Source organism: Brassica rapa, chromosome A07, assembly GCF_000309985.2.
Source record: "Brassica rapa cultivar Chiifu-401-42 chromosome A07, CAAS_Brap_v3.01, whole genome shotgun sequence".
NCBI lineage: Eukaryota > Viridiplantae > Streptophyta > Magnoliopsida > Brassicales > Brassicaceae > Brassica > Brassica rapa.
In genome coordinates, this window is record NC_024801.2 from 13,436,534 (window position 1) to 13,458,949 (window position 22,416).

Here is a 22,416-nt window from a genome sequence, read left to right on the forward strand (position 1 = left end):
ATAATTGATCTCAAATACTTCAGACGAAAACAAATAAGAAATCTCTATAGCCAATAACTTAATGACAAGTGGCCATTGATGGCTCCACTTTACGGATTCAACAACCCTATTTAATTTAGTAAAGAAATAAATAAAAAACATGTTAAAAATTAAAAATACAGTATATAGTTAAAAAATTTGTCTTCATAAAGTGTAAAAATGAATAGCAATTCTTAAAATTTGAAGTAATAATGTTCATTATTTCAAAATTTGAAAAAATATACTGCTAAAACATTTTTTCTTCAAAATGAAGTTAGAAATGAAATAAAAATGAAACACTATTGAAGATGTTTAAAACAATCAGATCGAACAATTATTGTATGTTAATTGTGATCTTAAGACCGCACATATGCAAAACGGTGAAATCTCAAAGGATGTCTAGGGTTTTGGGCGACGAAATAGGCGATTGTCAGATCCAATAATTTTGACGGCGCTCCAAGACAAAACCCTTCTTAACGTTACCCCTACGCAAGGTAGACTACTCCACACTTCTTGCTAGGTCCGGTAAGGTTATTATATACATCCCGATTCTAGTTTTTACTACGAAACTTTTGTTTTTTCGCTTGAGAAGCAGTCCGATCTCTCTAGCCTTGTGCTAAGTTTGGTATTTTTCACCTAAGTCGATACGATGAGTTCACAGTCAAACCTAATCCGCCGCGGGGGTAGCTCTTCTGCCCAACGCCAACTGGATCTGGCAGCGGAAGAAGAGATCATCCGTATCCCAGCATGTGATCTAACTGCGGCAACTGAACGTTTCAAAAGAACCCTGATTGGAAGAGTCCTCCACAGAGGGGGCAGAAGCGTTGAAGCGATGATAGCTCTACTTCCGAGAGCACGTATCTGGAATGTGGAAGGGAGAGCTAGAGGGGTGAACCTGGGCAACGGCCGTTTCCGCTTTGATTTCGATAAGGAAGAAGATCTCGTCACGGTGCTGAACAAGAGACCATGTCATTTCAATCACTGGATCTTCGCTCTGGCACGTTGGGAACCTTCAACGAGTGAAAACTTCCCCAACACGGTTCCTTTCTGGATCAAAATCACTGGAGTCCCAGTCCACTTCTGGAATGATGATACTTTCAGTGCAATTGCAAAGGCACTTGGGAAGAAGGAAGATATTGATGCCAAGAATGCGCGAATCCAAGTGTCAGTTGATGTCGATCGTCCACTTAAGATGGAGGCAAGGATAGAATTTCCCAATGGAGATTTTGGAAAAGTATCAATGACATATGAAGGACTAAACCGATACTGTTTTGGGTGTAAGCGACTCTCCCATGACATCTATTCATGCTTGGATTTAACTATGGAAGAGCGTGAGAAAAAGATAAAAGACCTTCGGGAATCCAATGAGTCAGGACTACAAGGCCCATCGCACAGAGCTCTGTCTGGTCCGCGAGGAACCTACAACAACAATCCTCTGAATAACAAGAGACCACGATCCCCTAATGGAGAAGCCTACCAAAGATCACCAAAAAGGGCAGGAGATCCTGGTCAGTCCAGAGGAGGGCAACGTCAAAAAGCTTCGGAAAGCTACTGGACTACAAAAGCTTTCTCGAGCCGTGATGCTCCTCCCAAGACGATGGAGAGAAGAAGGGAGGATGGAGAAGAGAGACACACACGCCACCAGAAAACCACAACTGTATGGAACCGGCTTGATGATAGGTCTGGTGGACAAGATAGGAGGAACACAGGGGTTTTGAATGCACGGCCGAGACAGAGCCTCACAGAACGACAGAGAGGGCGAGAGTCGTATAGACCAAGGGAACGACTTTACTCCCGCCATTCACAAACTTCCCAGCAAGTCTGTAGACCACGAACCCAGATAACGGAAGGAAAAAGCAGTAGCCCTTCCAGAACTGTTACCAACTTGAAGTACCAAAAAGCCACAACTCCAGAGAGAGCGGAATCGCAACAAACCATTTCGGGAGGTTTACAAGATGGTAGTGCCCTGGGTGGACAAGGTAGCGGAGTTCTGGTGGTACACAGAAATGAAACCTCTGAAGAGAAACTAAGACGTCTCAAAGGTAAAGCAACTATGCTAGAGGAACCATCGGCCAAATCTCCTGGTTTGAACCGCCACATGATCCCACATGCGATGCTTACTAGAGACAGAGGCACTGTTGTAATCAGAGAAGGAGGGACGCGGACTCCTCCATCTGTCCTCAGGTCAGTACCATCCCCACTTAGACTTAGAGATGATGCTGAGGAACCAAGTTTAGAACTCACAAACCTGATGATCTCGAAGCATATCGATGAGATGGTTCTTACTAGGGAAGAAGAAGCAGAAGTAGATAAGCTTGTGGATGAGTTCGGAGATGTAGTTATGGATGAGGAAATGATTCAAAATGATGATCTCCTGGTCGATGAGCCGGGGTATGATGCGGAGATTATTGATGCTATATCACAGCTCTCTCCAGCTAATGCTGTGAATAAACAAATCGAGGGATTACCAGAAGCCTCAAAGGAACCGCAGGGCATTAAGGCACAGCAAATGAAGCCTATGTTCACTGGCTCAGCTAAACTGCCTCCAGTTCCAGCAGGAGAGGGTCGAAGTAAGACTAGTGGTGCGGAAGATAAGAAGAAAAGTGGCCAAAGTTCGGAACTAAAAGGAGCACAAGCCTCAAGGAAGCTGAATGCTTTACGAGGACGTCCATCCCCGAGGAAGAAAGGCTCGGGTAATCCAATAAAATCTAAATCTGTTGCTGTCCCTCGTCATGAGGTGTTTACATCTGCTAAAAGTACGAGGTTGTCTTTTGTTTCAGGTTCGGTGGGGTCCCAGAAACCACCCAGTAAGAAGATATGAATACAATTTCCTGGAATTGTCAAGGGGCGGGAGCTTACTTGACCAAGCAACATCTCCGGGAGTTGCATCGTTTTTTTGCACCATCTTTTCTTTTTCTTTCTGAAACAAAAAACACTCGTTCTTTTTTGCAAGATTTTCAAATTTCTTTTGGTTATAATAAATTGTTTACCGTGGAACCGGAAGGTAGAAGCGGTGGACTGGCACTTTTTTATATGGATTCTTATGATGTGTCGATTCTTTACTTCGATAAACGTATGATTGATATTGCAGCTACCATAGAGGGACATAGGGTCTTTATGACCTTTGTTTATGGTGATCCGGTCGTGGAGTGCCGAGACTATGTATGGGAAAGACTTACACGTATAAGTACTTCTAGAACCGGTGCCTGGCTAATGAGTGGAGACTTCAACGAAATCACCGGGAACCACGAGAAGAAAGGGGGGAGAAAAAGGTCTGAGACGTCTTTCTTAGCATTCAAATCCATGTTAGCGGATTGTGGTATGGTGGATTTTCCGTTCAAAGGTAACTCCTTGTCTTGGATGGGATTTCGGAGCTCAGGCAAAGTCCAATGCCGGCTAGACCGATCGATAGGTAACGAAGAATGGCACCATATCTTTTCCCACACCAATGTGGAGTACCTGAAGTTATGGGGCTCGGACCATCGCCCTATTCTCACCCGTGTTCAATCACGAAAAGTTCGACTCCAGCGGAGCTTCAAGTTTGATAGACGATGGCTTGGTAAGGATGGTCTAAAGGAAGCAATCAAAGAAGGATGGGGACCAGATGTAACTGATGGAAACCGCACTCTCCATATCAAATTATGTGATGTGCGTCGAGCTATCTCACGATGGAAAAAAACGAACCCATCCAATACGCAAAAAAAGATTGAGACTATCAAGGAACAACTTGAGAAGGCAAATACCGATGATACGGTCACGAATGAAGAACTTCTAAATCTTAAGTGGAATCTTTGCACAGCCTTTAGGGAAGAGGAACTCTACTGGAGACAGAAGAGCCGTGCCCTGTGGCTAAAAGATGGAGATAGAAATACAAAGTTCTTCCATGCCATCACAAAACAAAGAAGAGCCCGGAACCGTATAACAAAACTGAGAAAACCCGGAGGAGGCTGGGCGGAGAGTGAAGAAAAGATCGAGGAGGTTGCTACAGAGTATTTCCAAAACCTTTTCTCCTCGTCGGAAACGTGTGATTTCGAGGAAGCACTCCGGTATATTCCCGCGAAAGTGACTCCAGCCATGAATGCGATCCTAACGCAGAACCCATCCGATGAGGAGATCAAGAAAGCTATTCACAACATAAACCCAGATAAGGCACCGGGTCCAGACGGTATGACAAGCCTTTTCTATCAGAGTTTTTGGGAAGTTACTGCGTCAGAGATAATTTCGATGGTTAGAAAATTCTTTGAGTCCAGCGCTTTTGATCCTCGGCTAAACCAAACGAATATTTGTCTTATACCCAAGACAGAAAGGCCGCAAGCTATGGCTGAGTTCCGGCCTATTAGCCTGTGCAATGTCAGCTACAAGATAATCTCAAAGATCCTATGTTCTCGTCTGAAAAAACTACTCCCGAAGCTGATTTCGGAGACTCAATCCGCCTTTGTGGCGAAGAGACTCATATCTGATAATATTCTGCTGGCACAAGAATCTTTTCATGCCCTACGTACCAACCCTATGTGCAAGGCAAAATTTGTGGCAATAAAGACGGATATGAGTAAAGCTTACGATCGGGTGGAATGGAATTTCCTGGAGGCTCTTCTACTAAAAATGGGTTTTGCCGATACCTGGGTCTCCTGGATTCGATGGTGTGTTTCTTCGGTGTCTTACCAGATCCTGGTAAATGGTGAACCAAAAGGGAATATACAACCTACTCGAGGTTTACGCCAGGGTGATCCTCTGTCGCCTTTCCTTTTTATTTTATTGACTGAAGCTCGTACTTCTCAGCTGAAAGGTGCAGAAGAAGAAGGAAGAATATCAGGCTTAAAGATTGCTAGAGCGAGCCCTTCAGTATCGCATCTCCTTTTCGCAGACGACAGTCTCTTCTTCTGTAAAGCTGATGTCCAGCAATGTGCTGAGTTGATGAGGATCATAAACCTCTATGGGCGGGCATCGGGACAGCAACTAAACCCCGGAAAATCATCTATCTTATTTGGTAGCAAAGTAGACCAGGACCTTAAAAGAATTCTAAAGCAAACTCTTGGTATACAAAAGGAAGGTGGTATGGGAATGTATCTTGGGTTGCCGGAGAAAATTTGTGGATCAAAACGCCAAGTCTTTGCTTTCATCCGGGATCGTTTAAATGAGCGTATCAACTCCTGGTCGGCAAGACTCCTATCAAAAGGTGGTAAGGAAGTTTTATTAAAATCGGTAGCACAAGCCTTACCGACGTACGTAATGTCTTGCTTCCTCTTACCAAAGGAAATCATTAATAAGCTCCAAGGTGCAATAGCGAAGTTTTGGTGGAGTACGAAAGCCAATAACAGAGGTCTTCATTGGATAGCTTGGGATAAAATATGTTTGTCCTTTGATAAAGGGGGGTTAGGCTTCAGAGACCTACATGACTTCAATCTGGCCTTGTTAGCCAAGCAACTCTGGAGACTCCTCCATCACCCAAATTCTCTATTGGCTCGTGTCCTGAAAGGAAGATATTTCCGACATTGTAGTCCTATGGAGGTCAGATCGTCAAATTCCCCATCCTACGGATGGAGAAGTATCCTAGCGGCTCAAGATCTTTTGCGAGAAGGCCTGAAGAAGACGATAGGATCAGGAAGCAGTACGCGGGTATGGCTTGACCCGTGGATCCCGACATCCCCACCACGATCAGCCTTAGACACAGGTGCTTATCGTGATCAAGATCTTCTGGTTAGTCATCTCATTGATGAGACTTCGAAACAGTGGAGAATGGATATCATTGAGGCGTTGATAGACCCAAGCGACATCCCGTTAATACGGAGTTTACGACCAAGCTATAATGGTAAGGCGGACGGCTTCTGCTGGGCTTATACAAAATCAGGTCAATATACTGTCAAATCCGGTTATGAGCTAGCGTCGCAATTGAAAGAAGAAAAGAAGGCAGATCAAGTTACTGAGCCAAGCACGACCGTCCTTAAAGCCATGATATGGAAGCTGAAAACATCTCGTAAGATCAAACATTTCTTGTGGCAATCTCTTTCAGACTGCATCGCAACCTGTAGCAGGCTGGCTGATAGACACTGTGGAAGAGAGCGGCTGTGCCCAAGATGTGGCAACGAAGAAGAAACCGTCAACCATTGCTTGTTCAGGTGCCCTCCGGCTCTCCAGACCTGGGCCCTATCGGACATACCGTCATCTCCGGGTGCTTTCCCGAGCGATTCGCTTGTCGATAATTTTGATTATCTACTTCTCCGAGCAAAGACCATAGGTACTCCTACCTCTGCGCTGGGCCGTTTCCCATGGATCCTGTGGTTCATCTGGAAAGCACGCAACGAGAAAATTTTTAATGGCAAGGATATCCTACCGCCGGATATAGTCTGTCATGCAAATCGCGAAGAAGAAGAGTGGCGTGTTGCACAAATACTATCACCACATAAAGCGCAAACAACAACTACCAGTACAGATGTTTTGAATGAATCACCACTACCTCGATGCCAAGTGGACGCATCCTGGGTGCCGAATTCAACCATCTTTGGAGGTGGATGTGTATTTGATTTCGAGCCTGGTTCTCATACCTACGGCTCTTTTGGGATGAACCAAGTTTCTTCCCCACTTCATGCTGAGTTTAATATCTTGCTTTGTGCAATGAAAAAATCTTTGCAACTCGGTTATCTTTCGATGTCCTTTGAATCGGATTGCCTACAGCTGGTTAAGCTGATACATGAAGAAGAAGATTGGCCAAGTTTGGCTTCAGAATGGAATGAGTTCACCTTTTTGGTTTCTGAGTTTACTGTTTTCTCTATTTCGTTTATTAAGCGTACTTATAATGTAAGAGCTGACCTCCTTGCTAAAGGGGCTCGTCTCCAAAATTCTATTTTCTCCCATGTAAACTCTCTGATTCCGACGTGGTTAGCCCCACAAGCTAACCTTTTCGTCCTGAATTAATAAAACATGGTGTTTGTCGTCAAAAAAAAAAAAAAAAAAAAACAATCAGATCGATATTCAATGGGTTGAACCATGTCATGTCATGAGCATATCTTCTTATTCCCCTTCTTAGACCTTTGTAACTTTACACTAATTTTTAAAATTTTGTTGGGTTTAGTGGCCCCACTCTATTGTATGTGGCTCTGTCACTTAATGATCATATCGCATCATCTACAATGGAAGTGTTGAATAAAAGATTCAATAGTTGAAATTTGATGTGTGGATGGTTTGGTGTTCAAAAGATTCAACATGTTGAATAAGAAGAAAATGGAGACCACCGACGACACATGTAACTTTCTAAAGATTTTTGATATTTTCATATATTTTTAGTTATTTAAAACCAATCATCACATTATAAATTAAATAAGTTATTTTATTTTTTATACAAAAATTTATCATTTAAAAGTCTCTATAAATAGAAACTAGGTTTATTTAATTTAGAAATATAAAAAATAATTATTAATTAGTAAAACATGATGTTAAATTTTATTAAACAAAATCATTTTAGTATATAGAGTTAAATTTGTGTTGAACGATGAGGTGAAAAAAAAAGATGATGTGAAATTGAATCAAGAAACTAGTGTACTTAGTCTGGTTAGTTATTAGATATTCTCATTCGAAAAACAATAAATGCTGTCTAGAATATAATTTTTTTTTGGATCAATATAGATAACATCTTATTTTATTTTATTTTAAATTTCAAAATTTGAGCAGTAAAAGAAAGGGAAACAACTACTTCATAATAAAATTTATAGCCCAATTATTCCTCCATCATATTTTTTTGACATCAGTTATTCCTCCATAATTTAGGGGTGAAATCGAGAGAATTTCATAGTAGGATCCAACACTATAGATATTTATTTTGTTCACAAGAACCTTTGAGTCAGGCTATCGTTTCTAAGTTGTTACCGGTAAGTAACTGTGTAACATCAATTCAATGATTGATTTTATTTTTATCTTTAATTTTCTTATATTTTTTTAATAAAGAAAAGAAACAAAATAATATTTACTTTAATGATTTGCTTTATTTTTTGTAAAAGAATATTATAAATGTATTTCATATTTAACATTATCATTAATTACTAATAACATTTCACTTTTCATATTTATTAATATTACTCAATTGTTTTACTTTAAAAATAATCCAACACAATCACTATTTAATATAAATTACATGATCATATAATAAAATTACTACATAATATAATTAAACAAACACATAATATCATATTTTGTAAGGAAACACCATATATAATCGAGCTAAAGTGCTTAGAAATGAATGGTTTCATGCTATTTGATATAAACATATAATTATATGAAAATATCAAATGAAACTTTGAAACTAATTGAATAATACTAACGTATATAACTTATTTTGGTAAATGTGTTAGTAGCCATGATTTTGCCACGTAAGTTTTGTGGCTATATTAAAAAAAATTTATATCCTATATCCTAAACCTTTAATTTAAATCTTATATCCTAAATACTAAACTCAATCTCCATATTTAATATTTTCATATTGTAAACCCCAATATTAAACTTAAAACTCTAAATCTATTTTGTAAAGTATTTTCTAAATATAAATCTAAACACTAAACTACATATCTCAAACCTATATCCTAAATACAAATTTTAAACCTCACATACAAAACCATAAATCAAATCTTTTTCAAACTTAAAATCTAAACTTAAACTCCATTTAAAAAAATATATTGTAAATCATAAATTAAACTTTAAACCTTAAAATCCAAATATCAAACATCATTTCATACTTCAAACCCTATATAGTAAACACATTAAAATTTAATTTTTAAAACTAATTCATAAATATAATTACTACTAGTTTAACACAAAATCATAAATCTAATCACTATAAGTTAAATATAAAAAAAATAAAATATATAAACCCAAATGTTAAATTTAAATTCTAAACCCTATATCTATACCCTAAATCCCTAAACTTCAAACTTTAATTATATATTTCAAACACTAAATCTTATTTTGTTTATACTCAGTTCGAAACTTAAATCTAATCATTTCAACATAAATCTATTTTATGTAATTCTGGCTAAATTATCCGCAATTCAATACATTAGTTGTAACACTAAAATTGTTTTATACTTTAATTTAAATAGCCATGGTAAACCTATGGTTAAATTGTGTCTATATATAGCCACGAGAAATCGCTGAAAACAATTGTAGCTAAATTAGCCATGAATTGGTCGTGGAAAACTCGTTGCTAATTAGTCAGGCACATTTTTTCTAGCCACGAGCTATAGCCACAAAAACATTTACACCGAGAATTATGGTGTTTTCACATAAGTACATAACCATGATTTTTGGCTCTATAGCCACGATTTTAGAGAATATTTATAGTAATGATTTTTTATTGTTTCATTTTGAAGTAATAAATAAAATACCATTAAAAAAACTTTCTTCAAAATAAAAACATAAAGGTGAAAAATATGGTGGCTTAGTACTAAACAGTCTTCAGTGTTACAACTAATGTATGTTTTAAATGTTGTGAATGATACAAATACACCAAGAGGGCATATCACAAATACTATTGTCGTGTCTGAACTGTATATAGTTACATTATAACCAACTACTACTAGTCTAAAGAACTTGAGCAGATATCGCTCAAGAGGGTCTTACAGTCGTGTCTTTGGATTGTACTCCTTTCTGACTTTGAAATTTCATAAGTCAACCAAAAGAATCTTATCAGACAAAGTTTTAACATAGATAATTTAGATATTAAGGAAACTTAAGAACCCTTGCATAATTTTGATTCTCCAATTCTTCTGATATACATTAATGCTTGTAAATTATAAATAGGTTTCATGAAATTACAATTCAATAGAGATATATAGTTATAAAGTAAAGCGAAAGAGTCCAATTGATATTGGTCGAGGCTCTCTAATCGTAAAGAAAATCAATCACGAATCAAACTGAGAAACAAACTAATTATAAAAGTTATTAAACTGATACTTTCATAATTTGCCCGTATACATGTTATCTTTCTATTGGGAAATTCGTGTTAAGTATTAAACGTTACTGATATAATTGATTCTAGCTATAAGGTAGACGAGACGCGGTTAGTTGATTATATAGTTGTTAAGAAGGCTTCGACTTCGAACGAGCCCATCGTCATTCTCGCGGGCTTCAGTTATCTGATTGGGCCGTAATGCGCAAAGGCCCAGCTGCAAGCTCGATTCGCACTTTCGGTTAGGCCGTTATAAGGATGCTGAGTCAGCGTCATCTTCTGCGCGAGCTCACACCTGCAAACAGAACGCAGAGAAGTGAGAGAGAGAAGAAAGGAAGAGAGAGAGATCGAAGATCGAAAAGAGAGAGTCTTATCTCGAGATAGAAGAGCAACGGATCAGGCGAAGAAGAATCCTCTGCTGCTTCTACTGAGAATCTGATTACCGGTAGTGTATTTCAGAGTGTATAAGTTCATACCGAGACTTTGTAACGATCAAGTGAGCTATAGTGAAAGCTTGAGAGTTTCGATCTCTCCCCAGACAGTAGGAAACGAAGTCTGGGTAAACAATTTTCTTGTTCTTTACGTTTATGCATATACGTAGAAGAAACAGATCGAATCTAACCTAAGATCAAGATAGAATCGCTAAAGGAATCAAGATCAAGCATAAACAGTTAATCAACAAGTGGTATCAGAGCATAGGTTGCTTGATAGGGAGGTTGCGATCAGATCAGGTTTATTGATTCAGATCGCTGATATTTGATCGGTGATCTTGTGGCTTGAGTTTGTTGGAAACAGGTTCTTTAAGATTGAGAACGCAATGGAGCCCACTAAAGGTCGGTTCGAGATGGACAAGTTTGACGGGAAAGGAGATTTTGGTATGTGGAAATACAAGCTGCTAGGCCAACTTGAGATACAGGGATTAGCATCAGCACTTGAAGAAGATGCGAACCTCTACAAGAGCTCAGAGAAGTTAGAAGAGGGAGCATCACCAGTACTCGATCCGATGAAGGTAGCTAAGGATACAAGAGCAAAGAATCTAATGGGGACGTGCTTAAGTGACATGATTCTGAGAAAGGTAATGGCTGAACCAACAGCTCTAGCAATGTGGAAAGCTTTGGAGCGCGACTATCAGACCAAGACTCTCCCTAACCGCATTTATCTGAAGCAACAGTTTGCGAGTTATAAGATGGAAGAGTCAAAAAGTATCGAAGAAAACCTTGACGTATTTCTGAAACTGATAGGAGATTTGGCAAGCCTTAACATACAAGTGAGTGACGAAGATCAAGCCATACAGGTCTTGACAAGCCTACCACCACAGTATGAAGCTTTAGTACACACGCTGAAGTATGGAACAGGGAAAGATACGTTAACTCTAAGAGATGTTACTACATCAGCATATGCTAAAGAGACTGAGTTGAAGCAGAAAGGGTTAACAGGAAAGGCAAAGTCGAATTCAGAAGGACTATATGTTGAATCTCGAGGCAGACAGAAAGATAAGGGAAACAGAGGAAATGGAAAGTTTGCGAGAGGCAGATCAAAGTCACATGATGGGAGACCACAATCCAGGAACAGATCAAACAAAACCTCAAATAAAACTGGATGTTTTATCTGCGGTAAAGATGGTCATTGGAAAAGAGAGTGTCCTCAGAACTGGAACAATCAGGGAAACAAGAACGAGAATACAAGCTCAGTGAATGTTGCTGCCAAACCAAGACAACCAATTGTGCTCACAGTAAGTGTCCAAGATACCAAGGAGGAATGGGTTTTGGATTCCGGCTGTTCATTTCATATTACTCCTCAAAAGGGAGTCTTGTTTGACTTTAAGGATTTGGAAGGCGGAAAGGTTCTCATGGCAAACAACACACAGAGCGAAGTCAAAGGAATTGGGAAAATTCGAGTCACAAATGAAGATGGTATTGAAGTGATCTTAACTGAGGTAAGATACATGCCTAACATCAGCAGAAACTTAATTTCCTATGGTCTTCTAGAAAAAGCAGGATGTACGTATGAAGGAGGAAATTTCAGGGTTGACTTTTACAAAGATAAGCAGAGAGTTATTTCAGGGAAATATCGAGATGGTCTATACTATCTTCAAGGAAAAGTGTCACGAGCTGAAGTCAACATCACCAAAGCTGAACCTGATATGACCAAGTTGTGGCACTCAAGACTTGGACATATGAGCGTGTCAAACATGAACGTACTTATAAAAGAGAAGTACATTCATCTAAAGGAAATGGACAAGCTGGAGTTTTGCGAAAGTTGTGTATTAGGAAAATCGCACAAGCAGAGTTTCCCTACTGCGAAACACACAACAAATGCTATCCTTGATTACGTTCATTCAGACTTATGGGGCTCACCGTCTACACCAGAGAGCTTGGGAGGTTGCAAATACTTTGTGAGCTTTATTGATGATTTTTCTAAGAAGGTTTGGGTATACTTCTTGAGAACTAAAGATGAAGCCTTCGAGAAATTCAAAGATTGGAAAGAGGCTGTAGAGAACCAGACAGGTAAAAGGATAAAGTGCCTACGTACTGATAACGGTCTCGAGTTTTGCAATACGAAATTTGATGAGTTATGCAGAAAGTCAGGACTGAGAAGACACAGAACTTGTACCTACACGCCTCAGCAGAATGGTGTTTCAGAGAGAATGAACAGAACTATAATGGATAAGGTCAGAAGCATGTTATCTGAGACGGGTTTGGGTCAAGAATTTTGGGCTGAGGCTACCTCTACAGCAGTCTATTTGATAAACAGAACTCCTAACTCTACTATAGGGTTTAAGCTACCAGAGGAGGTATGGTCAGGACGGAAACCAGACTTGTCTCATCTCAGACGGTTCGGGTGCTCAGCATATGTTCACACCATTCAGGAAAAGACAAGTCCAAGAGCGTTAAAGGGAACGTTTGTAGGATACCCATTTGGTGTGAAAGGATATCGCATTTGGATGGAAGATGAGGGCAAATGTGTTACGAGCCGAAATGTTGTATTTCATGAAGACGAAGTGTTTAAAGATGTAAAGAGTCAAGGTGATTCTAACACTCAGGAAAAGGATAAGATGAACTTGGAAAATAAGAAGAAAGGAAAACGAGTCTCGTTCAGAAGTGATTTGATTCAAGGACCATCATCACAAAGTTTTGAAGTCGGAGAATCTTCTGGTCAAGGTGGAGGTTCACAGGAGTCAGATGAATCTGAAGACTTCGATGCTGAGGATATAGAACTTGATACTGCAGGTTCAGAGGGCTCAGTTAGTTCTGATGAAGAAGACAAGAGTTCAGAACAAAGGAATCAGTCTCTCGATGAATATGTGCTGGCAAGAGACAGAGCTCGCAGAAAGAATGTGAAGCCTCCATCGAGGTTTGAAGATGCAAATCTGGTGGCTTATGCTTTACTTGTCGCAGAAGAATTGGAAGTAGAGGAGCCAAAGACGTATAAGGAAGCTATGGAATGCAAAGAAAGAAAGTTTTGGAAAGGAGCAGCAAACGAGGAAATGAATTCGCTTGAGAAGAGCGGGACGTGGGTTTTAGTTGAAAGACCAAAGAATCAGAAACTTGTTGGATGCAAGTGGATCTTCAAACTGAAACCAGGGATACCAGGGGTAGAAGATAAAAGATACAAAGGAAGAGTGGTTGCGAAAGGCTATTCACAAAAGGAAGGGGTTGATTACAACGAAATTTTCTCTCCAGTTGTGAAGCATGTTTCGATTCGTATTCTTCTATCATTGGTTGTGAATCTTGATTACGAATTGGAGCAGATGGATGTAAAAACTGCATTCCTACACGGAGAGTTAGAGGAGAGGATACTTATGGAACAACCCGAAGGTTTTGTGAAAAAGGGAGATGAAGACAAAGTTTGTTTGTTAAAGAAGTCTCTTTATGGGTTGAAGCAATCACCTAGGCAATGGAACTTGAAGTTTGATAGCTTTATGCAGAAGATTGAGTTTCAGAAAAGCAAGTTTGATCCGTGTGTATACATGAAGGATGTCAACACCAAGAGGGCTGTATATTTGTTGCTGTATGTAGATGACATGCTGATTGCATCAGGTAATCCGAAGGTAATCCAAGCTCTAAAAGATAGTTTGAGTAAGGAATTTGAAATGAAGGATTTGGGACAGGCCTCTAGGATCTTGGGAATGGATATAATCCGTGACAGAGAGAAGGGAACTTTGGTCTTATCTCAACAGAGGTATCTGGAAAAGGTTCTAAAAACTTTTGGAATGTATGAGGCTAAACCTGTTGTTACACCTACGGCGTCACATTTCAAACTAAAAAGCCTACATCCAAAGGAAAGAGCAGAAGAGTTTGAACATATGAAGAATGTTCCATATGCGAGTGTCGTGGGAAGTTTGATGTATGCCATGGTTGGTTCACGTCCAGACTTAGGATTTGCAGTGGGTCTAGTTTGCAGATTCATGTCACATCCGAGCAGGGAACATTGGGAGGCAGCTAAATGGATCCTGAGGTATGTGAGAGGAACTTATGATCTATGTTTGACCTTCAGAAGAAGCTCAGAGCTTATCGTTGAAGGGTTTTCAGATTCTGACTATTCTACGGATTTGGACAAGCGAAGATCAGTTTCAGGGATTGTGTTTAAGTTTGGAGGTAATACTGTGTCATGGAAGTCAGGATTGCAGTCAGTCGTAGCTCTCTCAACCACCGAAGCTGAATATATGGCTCTTACTCTGGCGGTGAAAGAAGCTATCTGGTTAAGGGGAATCTGCACAGAAATGGGTTTTGAGCAGAGCAGTGTAAGGATACACTGCGATTCTCAAAGTGCAATCGCATTATCCAAGAACACAGTTCATCATGAACGAACTAAACACATGGACACAGAGTTTCATTTCATCAGAGACATAGTGACAAAGGGATGGGTTACTCTATCTAAGATCCACACATCCATCAACCTAGCAGACTTCTTGACTAAAACGGTACCTGGTTCAAAGTTCCAGCTCTGCCGTGAAGGTCTAAACATCGTCTAAACGCAACCGTGGCTCAAGGTAACTTCAGAGTGCATCTCGGAAAAGGAAAGGTAAATCTACATGAGTAGCAGAAGACTAAGCTGATACAAATTAATAGTTCGAAGAGATGCAAGTATATTTGGGAAGGAAATCGAAAATGGAGTTACCTGAGAGTGTTGAAGCTGTCACGAAAGTGAGGCTTCAGGTGGAGAGGTTGGAAAGGAAAGTCAGTTCTGCAAAGGAGTACGGTTTCTTAGTCAGCTGGTACTCAGTGAGAGATCTGTTTGAGTGAAGATCAGAATTCATCAAGAGTGGTGATTGATCAGAAAGGGAAAAGGGTTAAGGTGAGGTTCATCGGTTTGTAGACTCAAGAGAGAGCAGTGACGTCTAGAGAGAGAAAGGACAAAGGGGGTTGTCTAAGGATTTCTCGAAGATGTCCGAAGTCAAAGAGGTGGAGTTTTGTTAAGAAGGCTTCGACTTCGAACGAGCCCATCGTCATTCTCGCGGGCTTCAGTTATCTGATTGGGCCGTAATGCGCAAAGGCCCAGCTGCAAGCTCGATTCGCACTTTCGGTTAGGCCGTTATAAGGATGCTGAGTCAGCGTCATCTTCTGCGCGAGCTCACACCTGCAAACAGAACGCAGAGAAGTGAGAGAGAGAAGAAAGGAAGAGAGAGAGATCGAAGATCGAAAAGAGAGAGTCTTATCTCGAGATAGAAGAGCAACGGATCAGGCGAAGAAGAATCCTCTGCTGCTTCTACTGAGAATCTGATTACCGGTAGTGTATTTCAGAGTGTATAAGTTCATACCGAGACTTTGTAACGATCAAGTGAGCTATAGTGAAAGCTTGAGAGTTTCGATCTCTCCCCAGACAGTAGGAAACGAAGTCTGGGTAAACAATTTTCTTGTTCTTTACGTTTATGCATATACGTAGAAGAAACAGATCGAATCTAACCTAAGATCAAGATAGAATCGCTAAAGGAATCAAGATCAAGCATAAACAGTTAATCAACAATAGTCTCTTGGAATTGTTGTCGCTCAGTATGTGACTTGAAAAATTAGTAATTCAGATTTCCACAATTAGGAAATGCACGAAAAAAGATAACTTGGGACGTAAGGTACTCAGTTTTGTTTTGAGTTGACCAATGTTATTTACTACCGGCTCATTATGAACAATACAAATAACTTTTTGGTGTATTATAGAGAGAAAATTTTACGGAACCAGTCTCAAAATTACATGAATGTTATTAATATTATTGTAATAAAAGCTTACTTATAAGTTATTACTCACTTGCCCAAAAAAAGTAACACCTCACAAGAAAATGTATTAGTTTTACAAAAGGATTTACCAATGATCAATAACAAAGATTATCTCTTCCAGCTTTGACTTCGGAGCAGAAGATCTTGAGTTCCACCTACAACCCATGTTTCCTTGGAGATGTCTGGAGAGAGTTTGTAACAGTTTGTGTCGTAATTCATCACCACCATATTTACATTTTTCTCTTTCTCCATCAATGTTCTCAGATCCTTCTTCTTTATCACTGTCTCCTTCTCGTCTTCTCCTCTATCTTTTTCAGTGTTTTCACATTCATTGTCTGCCCGCGCAGATCTGCACCGCATTAGCAACAACGCGTTTGGCGGCGGAAGCCGCGGAACCGCAGTTTCAGCGTCTGTAAACGCTTTTTTCTTTTCGTGTAGAACCTTAGACCATTTTGAGAAAACACTCCCCGAAGCTTCGTCTTCATCTTCATCTTCCTCTTCGTGGGAGACTGCATCTACGGGAGGAAACGCACCGAAACACCGAAAATCAAGATCACGGAGACACGTCAAGAACCCCATGATATCCTTCTTAATCCCCAAAAACTTACCCTCCGACTTGGTTCGATGTATCTTCTTTATCTCCGCTAACGACTGCCAATTCTTGCCTCCACCACTGCGTTTACTAGACCGCACTTTGATCTGACCGGCACACGTGACTTGCGGCGACGTTGGTTCTTCTGCTACCTCTCTTTGACTATTATGCAGGCTGCCGCCGCTTCCTGAGAGCTTACTGAAGCTGCGGCGGTGGTGAGGAGCATTTTCACGGCGGATAAAGGAATGAGAAGGGCTAAAAATGGATTTAGAATGTAAAGACAAGCGTGTTCTTGAAGGGAAACAACCCATCAGATCTGCAGAGTAACCTGAAGACTTTCCTCCTCCTCCTCTGATCATCTTTTTTTTTTCAGTTTGATTCTCTCTTCTTCTTCGCTTGCTTCTTAGATTTATAGGATGGTGCTTTAGCTTTTGACGTGTGGTTGAGTGGTTCTCTCTTTAGGTTTAAAAGTTTGCTTTCTATTCATATTTTTCTTAAAATTTTGTTTCTTTTAGCTTTTTAGCTGAGCTTTTGCAATAAGATAATACTTTCTGCCATGGCAAATTATTATAATTGTTTCCTTTGTTTACTTTATTAAAAATATTAATTATATATAAATTGATATTTTGTTTTATAAGTTTTGTTGGTACCATAAAAAATGATGGTTGAATTAAAAGAAAAACAAAATTTCGCGCTATTTTAAGCAGGCAAAACCGTAACTAAAATCATGATGAAATGACTTGAATCATGATCCCTCAACTAATAGGGTGAATTATCCTTCAATTACCCCATTAATTATATGTTTTCGTAAATTATATTTAGCAACCCGTAAGTTTGTGTATTTTTAAAATTAATTTATGGTTTTCTTTTTTGCATCATAGATTCTTGAAATATATTATCATCATTTAAACATTAAAATTCAGTATTTTGTTTCTATAAAGAAAAGAAAGAAAGATAAGAATGTGACAAGGGTGATGGTTGATGATCAAGTAGCCAATAAATTGATCATTTTAAAGGTTCACTTTTCTTTGACAAAAAAAAAGGTCCACTTTTCTAATGTTGTTATACACATTGAATGAATGATAAAAAGAATGGCAAAGGGATATTGTTATCTATTCAAAGTGGGCTCAATTGGTGAATGTGCTCAATTGGTGAATAAGCTTTGTATTCAATTCGACTTGGATTTCTCGTTTGCATACCAACAAAATGTTCTACCTAACACTTTAATCTAACGTATTAGACTTAGTCATCATTCGTACCTATGGACAATAGTTGAGCTAAACTCCGCACTAACAAAGTTTTAATTATAAGAGATGTTTTGTTATAGTATATCCATTCCAAATACAAGAGCTCATTGGTAATCATGTAACATGTATGGGACCACCAGATCTTCGACCTTATAGTCCCCATGTTTATAACTTCCGCAGCTTTTGAAATTTATAACAACGAACGTGATTAAATTAGTGTGTTAGTGGCTAAGCAACGATGTCCTTTTGGTCACGATGCCACTTAGTGGCAAAAACAATGATAACCACCTTAGATTATGTATTTCTAATGATGTCAGAATCTATTGTTTGTCAATTCCGTATGCCTATACATAAAAGTAATCTAAGACCAATATTATTTCAATCTCATTTCCACTAGTCCTAAAAATGATGTTTTAGCATTCTGAAAAGATCAACAGTTATGTTAACGTCTAAACAATAATTTATGTTTCATAACCAACTGAATAGCAAATTAATAGAATATCTACAGAATAAAATGTTTCAACAAGTCCCTCATCTCTCTTTTCTTCTTACATGATTGTCGAAAACTCGCATGTCTAATGTATAAAGTGTTCAGATAGCAAAATCGTAAACAATTGAGCATCATTAACAATAAGTCATCGAATAAAATTAACATGATACGTATGATGGATCAAATAACATTTAATCAATTTCTGTAATCAAGATCCTACATGTTAAGGTCTTTCCACTAAATCATATTGCAAATAGATATACAAATTGTATAAACAAATACAATAATAAAGAATAAGAGTTTATAGCACTGATCTAAATTCATCACTACACCATATAACAAAAACTCAAGAAGAATAAACACCACGCGTCACAAGTATGATATATCTCGATTAAGATAAGAAAAAACAACATTAAACTGTTTTTGAAGATTAGAAAAGGCTCTATAGGCTCTATTCGATTTAATAGTTGGGATTTAAAATATTTTTGAGTGACGTCTACATTCTATAACAAATACTCAGACGTCACTGAACGAATTTTCTTAGTAAACTTCTGACGTTTTCCGGCACAATTCATGCCATATTATTGTATCTTTTTGGTCATTAGAGAATCAAAATCCGTATATGCTTTCGAATATTGACCAAAAATATACGCAAGTCAAAGGTTGAAGCCAGCTTTATAATATATGTAAATGCGCACACGAGCCACACGACACACGACACACGTGCAAGAAAATGACATTTCCTACTAGAAAGCCCTAAAAGCCCATTACAAGGCCCAATAAAAGCTTAAAATGAATTAATTTCTAAATTAATCTTCTCACGTTTTAACAAAGCGACCACCGCTTCACCGTACATACAGTTCCCGGCGAAAGCCTCCGTCGCCAACTCATCATCTCCAACGTCGGAATATCCTTCGCTCGGCCTTACCATCACGAGCGTCGCAGATTCTAAATAGATGCCGCTTTTGAGCTTAAGCGACGGCGCGTGCCTCATGCTCATCCTCACTTTCGGGACAACACTCCGCCGGTTTTTCATCACGCGTTCGTCTGCTTCTCCCCCACGCGCCTCCTCCGTGTTTCCAAACTCTCTCAGACCCTCTGTTCCCATCACCACCGTGCCTTCTCCTCCTACGTCATGCATCACCAAACTTTCCATTTCTTTATGCTCCTTCACGACTTCGCTCATCAAAAAATGACGAGTCGACGCGGCCATCAAAGCGCTTATCGTCCACACCACGCGCGTTTCCAGTCCAATGGCGTCTGACTCACCGCCCGGAGAAGAAGAGGACACGGTGGAGGCGGAGCGAAACGCGACGACGACGCATGTTTTAAGAGTTTTACCAAACTCTGCTTTCCACTTAACGGCGGCGCCTTTCTCAAGGCTTACATCGCCGCCGGGAAGCTCGACCTCAAGATTCTTGATCCGGTCAAACCGAGATAGAATCTTGGAAGGAATATTCGGTGAAAGATTCGTGAACCGGATCGGTTTAGCCGGTTTAGAGAATAAAGAGAGGAAGCCTTGGAAGGACTTGACTAATGATTGGAAAATGTTGCTGACGGGAGAATCGGGCCGTGACTCGGTGGTAACGTCCTGGTCGAGTCGGAAGAAGAGTGACTCGGACTGAGGTACAAGCGAGTTGAATCGCTTGCAGACAGAACTGCAACGATGTAAGGTTTTGACGTCACCGACTTTGTTCAAGATATCGACAACGATCGCATCTGGAAGTCCATCAAAAACGTCCATCTTTCGTTTAAAACCTTTGGAACGAAGAAGAGAGTTTCTGTTTTGTTATCTCTCTTATCTCTCTATGTTTTTGAGTTTCTATTATTTTGCTTTGGTCGGAGTCAGGAGAGTGTAGCATATAGTTTTATTTATACTACTCCGGTAAAGAGGGGTAAACCCAAAAACAAAGGAAATATCGTTTTCTTGCACTTGCCGTCTTTTAATGCTATTTTTATTTTGGTTAGTTTGAAATTTTCAAAAGGATTACATCGGACGGTCTATAAGCCTTCCTTGATCGATGCTCCACGCTTGTTTTAATACCATTATCTTGATTCGGACAGGAAAAATCCAAGAAGAATCATATATATAATAGAATCTTTTTAATGGATTCATATCTTTTATGGTAGTTTGTACTAGCTTAGCTCATAAGTTCATCAAAAATGATTTATTTGAAAGTTTCAACGAAAAATTGAGGATGATTCTGACGAAAAACGATTAGTCTATTTAACAATGGGGGCATACAGCCGATTTAGACATGTATACTATATACAATGTATACTAAATCCTATCTATATTTATTTTTAAACTACATATCAAAAATATTTAAAAAGACTTCCAAAATATACATATATAGTATGTTCCTGTTAATTCCATAAATATGATGTCTTAACCGCGATATCTCGAAAATCGGCTAAATTTTAATCTATGACATAAGACTAATATGTACTAATTTTTATTAGAAAACTTCAAAAATAGTAATATTGTGACAAAATTTTAAATAAGCTGGATCCGAGTGAGCAGTATTCACTAAATTAGAGTAACTATTTTTTGGAGTTAGTTATTGCAAATTCTTCAACCGTTTTCATTTTCTGTTAATGTTATCATACGTTTATAAAGTAGTTCATCCCAAAACTTCTAAATACACACTTATGTTATATGTACGATGATGAAAGATTTGAACTCTTTGGTATTTGAAGGGTCACATTCTGTTTCCTATAAATAAATACACATAAATAATACAAGTGAGGACATGTCCGGATTTTTAATGAGGAAACATTAAAAACTGGAATTCAGTATATTTATACTACCTTCTGATAAATTTTTTAGAAAAAAAAATTGTTTCACAAAGATGTATTTTTGGATTTTTTATAAAAAAATTGTAAACTTCGAAAAAATTAATTGACTTTATTGAATTAGTATTGATTAAAAGTTATTGAAAATCGAAATTACAAAAAAATGATAGTTTAATATGTTTTTTTAATATGTGTAAAAATATTAAAAAATTTATCTTTGTGAAACGGAAAGAGAGTATTTAATTTTGAATTCATGATCACTATGGATGATTGATCATGTCCAAATTATTTTTTTGTAACTATTACGTCACTAGTATTATAATGCTAATCAGACGGTGGTGGTCTAATGATGACGTTATATTATGATTAAATAGAAATATGTTTACAGTATTTGTTTTTTTAATAGAGAATTTAGAAAGGTATATTAAATAAAAGATTCTTTCAATCAAATAATATTCCAAGCGGAATATTAAATGAGAAGGGTTCCTTGAATTATAGTTTTAACTGGTTAAAAAAAATGGAATATGCCTTGCTATAAAAATGGCATCATTCTGTCCACACTATTTAGTTTTTGATTCCATTTGCTATCAGAAAATTAAAATAAAAAAACATTTGATGCAGACTGTATAGTTCCGTTAGCATAAAACTATAAATTATATTAATATATGTACCGATAATAGCAATTCTGATTAATTCTAAAGGTTGTGAATCTCACTCATGTTGAAAAATTATTTTTTTTCTAAAAGATGTCAAAAAGTTGTGTTTTTAAAAAAAAATTCTATATTAAAAAGTTGTGACTTTTCTAAATTGAAAAGTTGTGTATTTTCTAAGAAATGTCAAAAATGTTGTGTATTTTCGAAGAGTTTAATATTGGAAAGTTGTGTATTTTCTAAAAATTCATATAAATATTTTTAAAAATTGAAAAATTGTAACTTTTTTTATAAGTATCTTTTAAAAATAACTACCTTTAAATAACTACCTTTAAATTGGAAGAATGTAACTATTCAAACCAAATAGTTGTGACTATTCAAATAAATTTTTAAAATCTAAAACAGTCTCTAACATGCATTTTTCAAAATAAAAATTTCACTACCGCCATCTGCATAACATATGTTTGGGTATACTGC

General features: G+C 38.2%; 2 protein-coding genes across 3 annotated transcripts; both read right to left on the bottom strand.

Annotated features, from left to right (window-relative positions):
* Positions 1 to 14,713: 14,713 nt before the first annotated feature.
* LOC103829342 lies at positions 14,714 to 17,177 on the bottom strand. 2 transcript variants are annotated; one of them, XM_033274969.1, is made up of 2 exons: positions 16,773 to 17,177; positions 14,714 to 16,679 (listed from the first exon to the last, which is right to left on the bottom strand). In XM_033274969.1, the coding sequence occupies exons 1-2, from the start codon at positions 17,113 to 17,115 to the stop codon at positions 16,273 to 16,275; spliced, it is 750 nt and encodes a 249-aa protein (XP_033130860.1). In that variant the 5' UTR covers positions 17,116 to 17,177; the 3' UTR covers positions 14,714 to 16,272. The 2 variants fall into 2 exon arrangements, with proteins under 2 accessions (XP_033130860.1, XP_009103250.1); XM_009105002.3 differs by having other exon boundaries at positions 16,043 to 17,177.
* A 1,977-nt stretch (positions 17,178 to 19,154) lies between these two features.
* Positions 19,155 to 22,217, bottom strand: LOC103829343 (F-box protein At1g22220-like). Its single transcript, XM_009105003.3, has one exon. It carries the CDS (start codon positions 20,235 to 20,237, stop codon positions 19,281 to 19,283), a length of 957 nt encoding a protein of 318 aa, XP_009103251.2. The 5' UTR covers positions 20,238 to 22,217; the 3' UTR covers positions 19,155 to 19,280.
* Between the last annotated feature and the right edge of the window lie 199 nt (positions 22,218 to 22,416).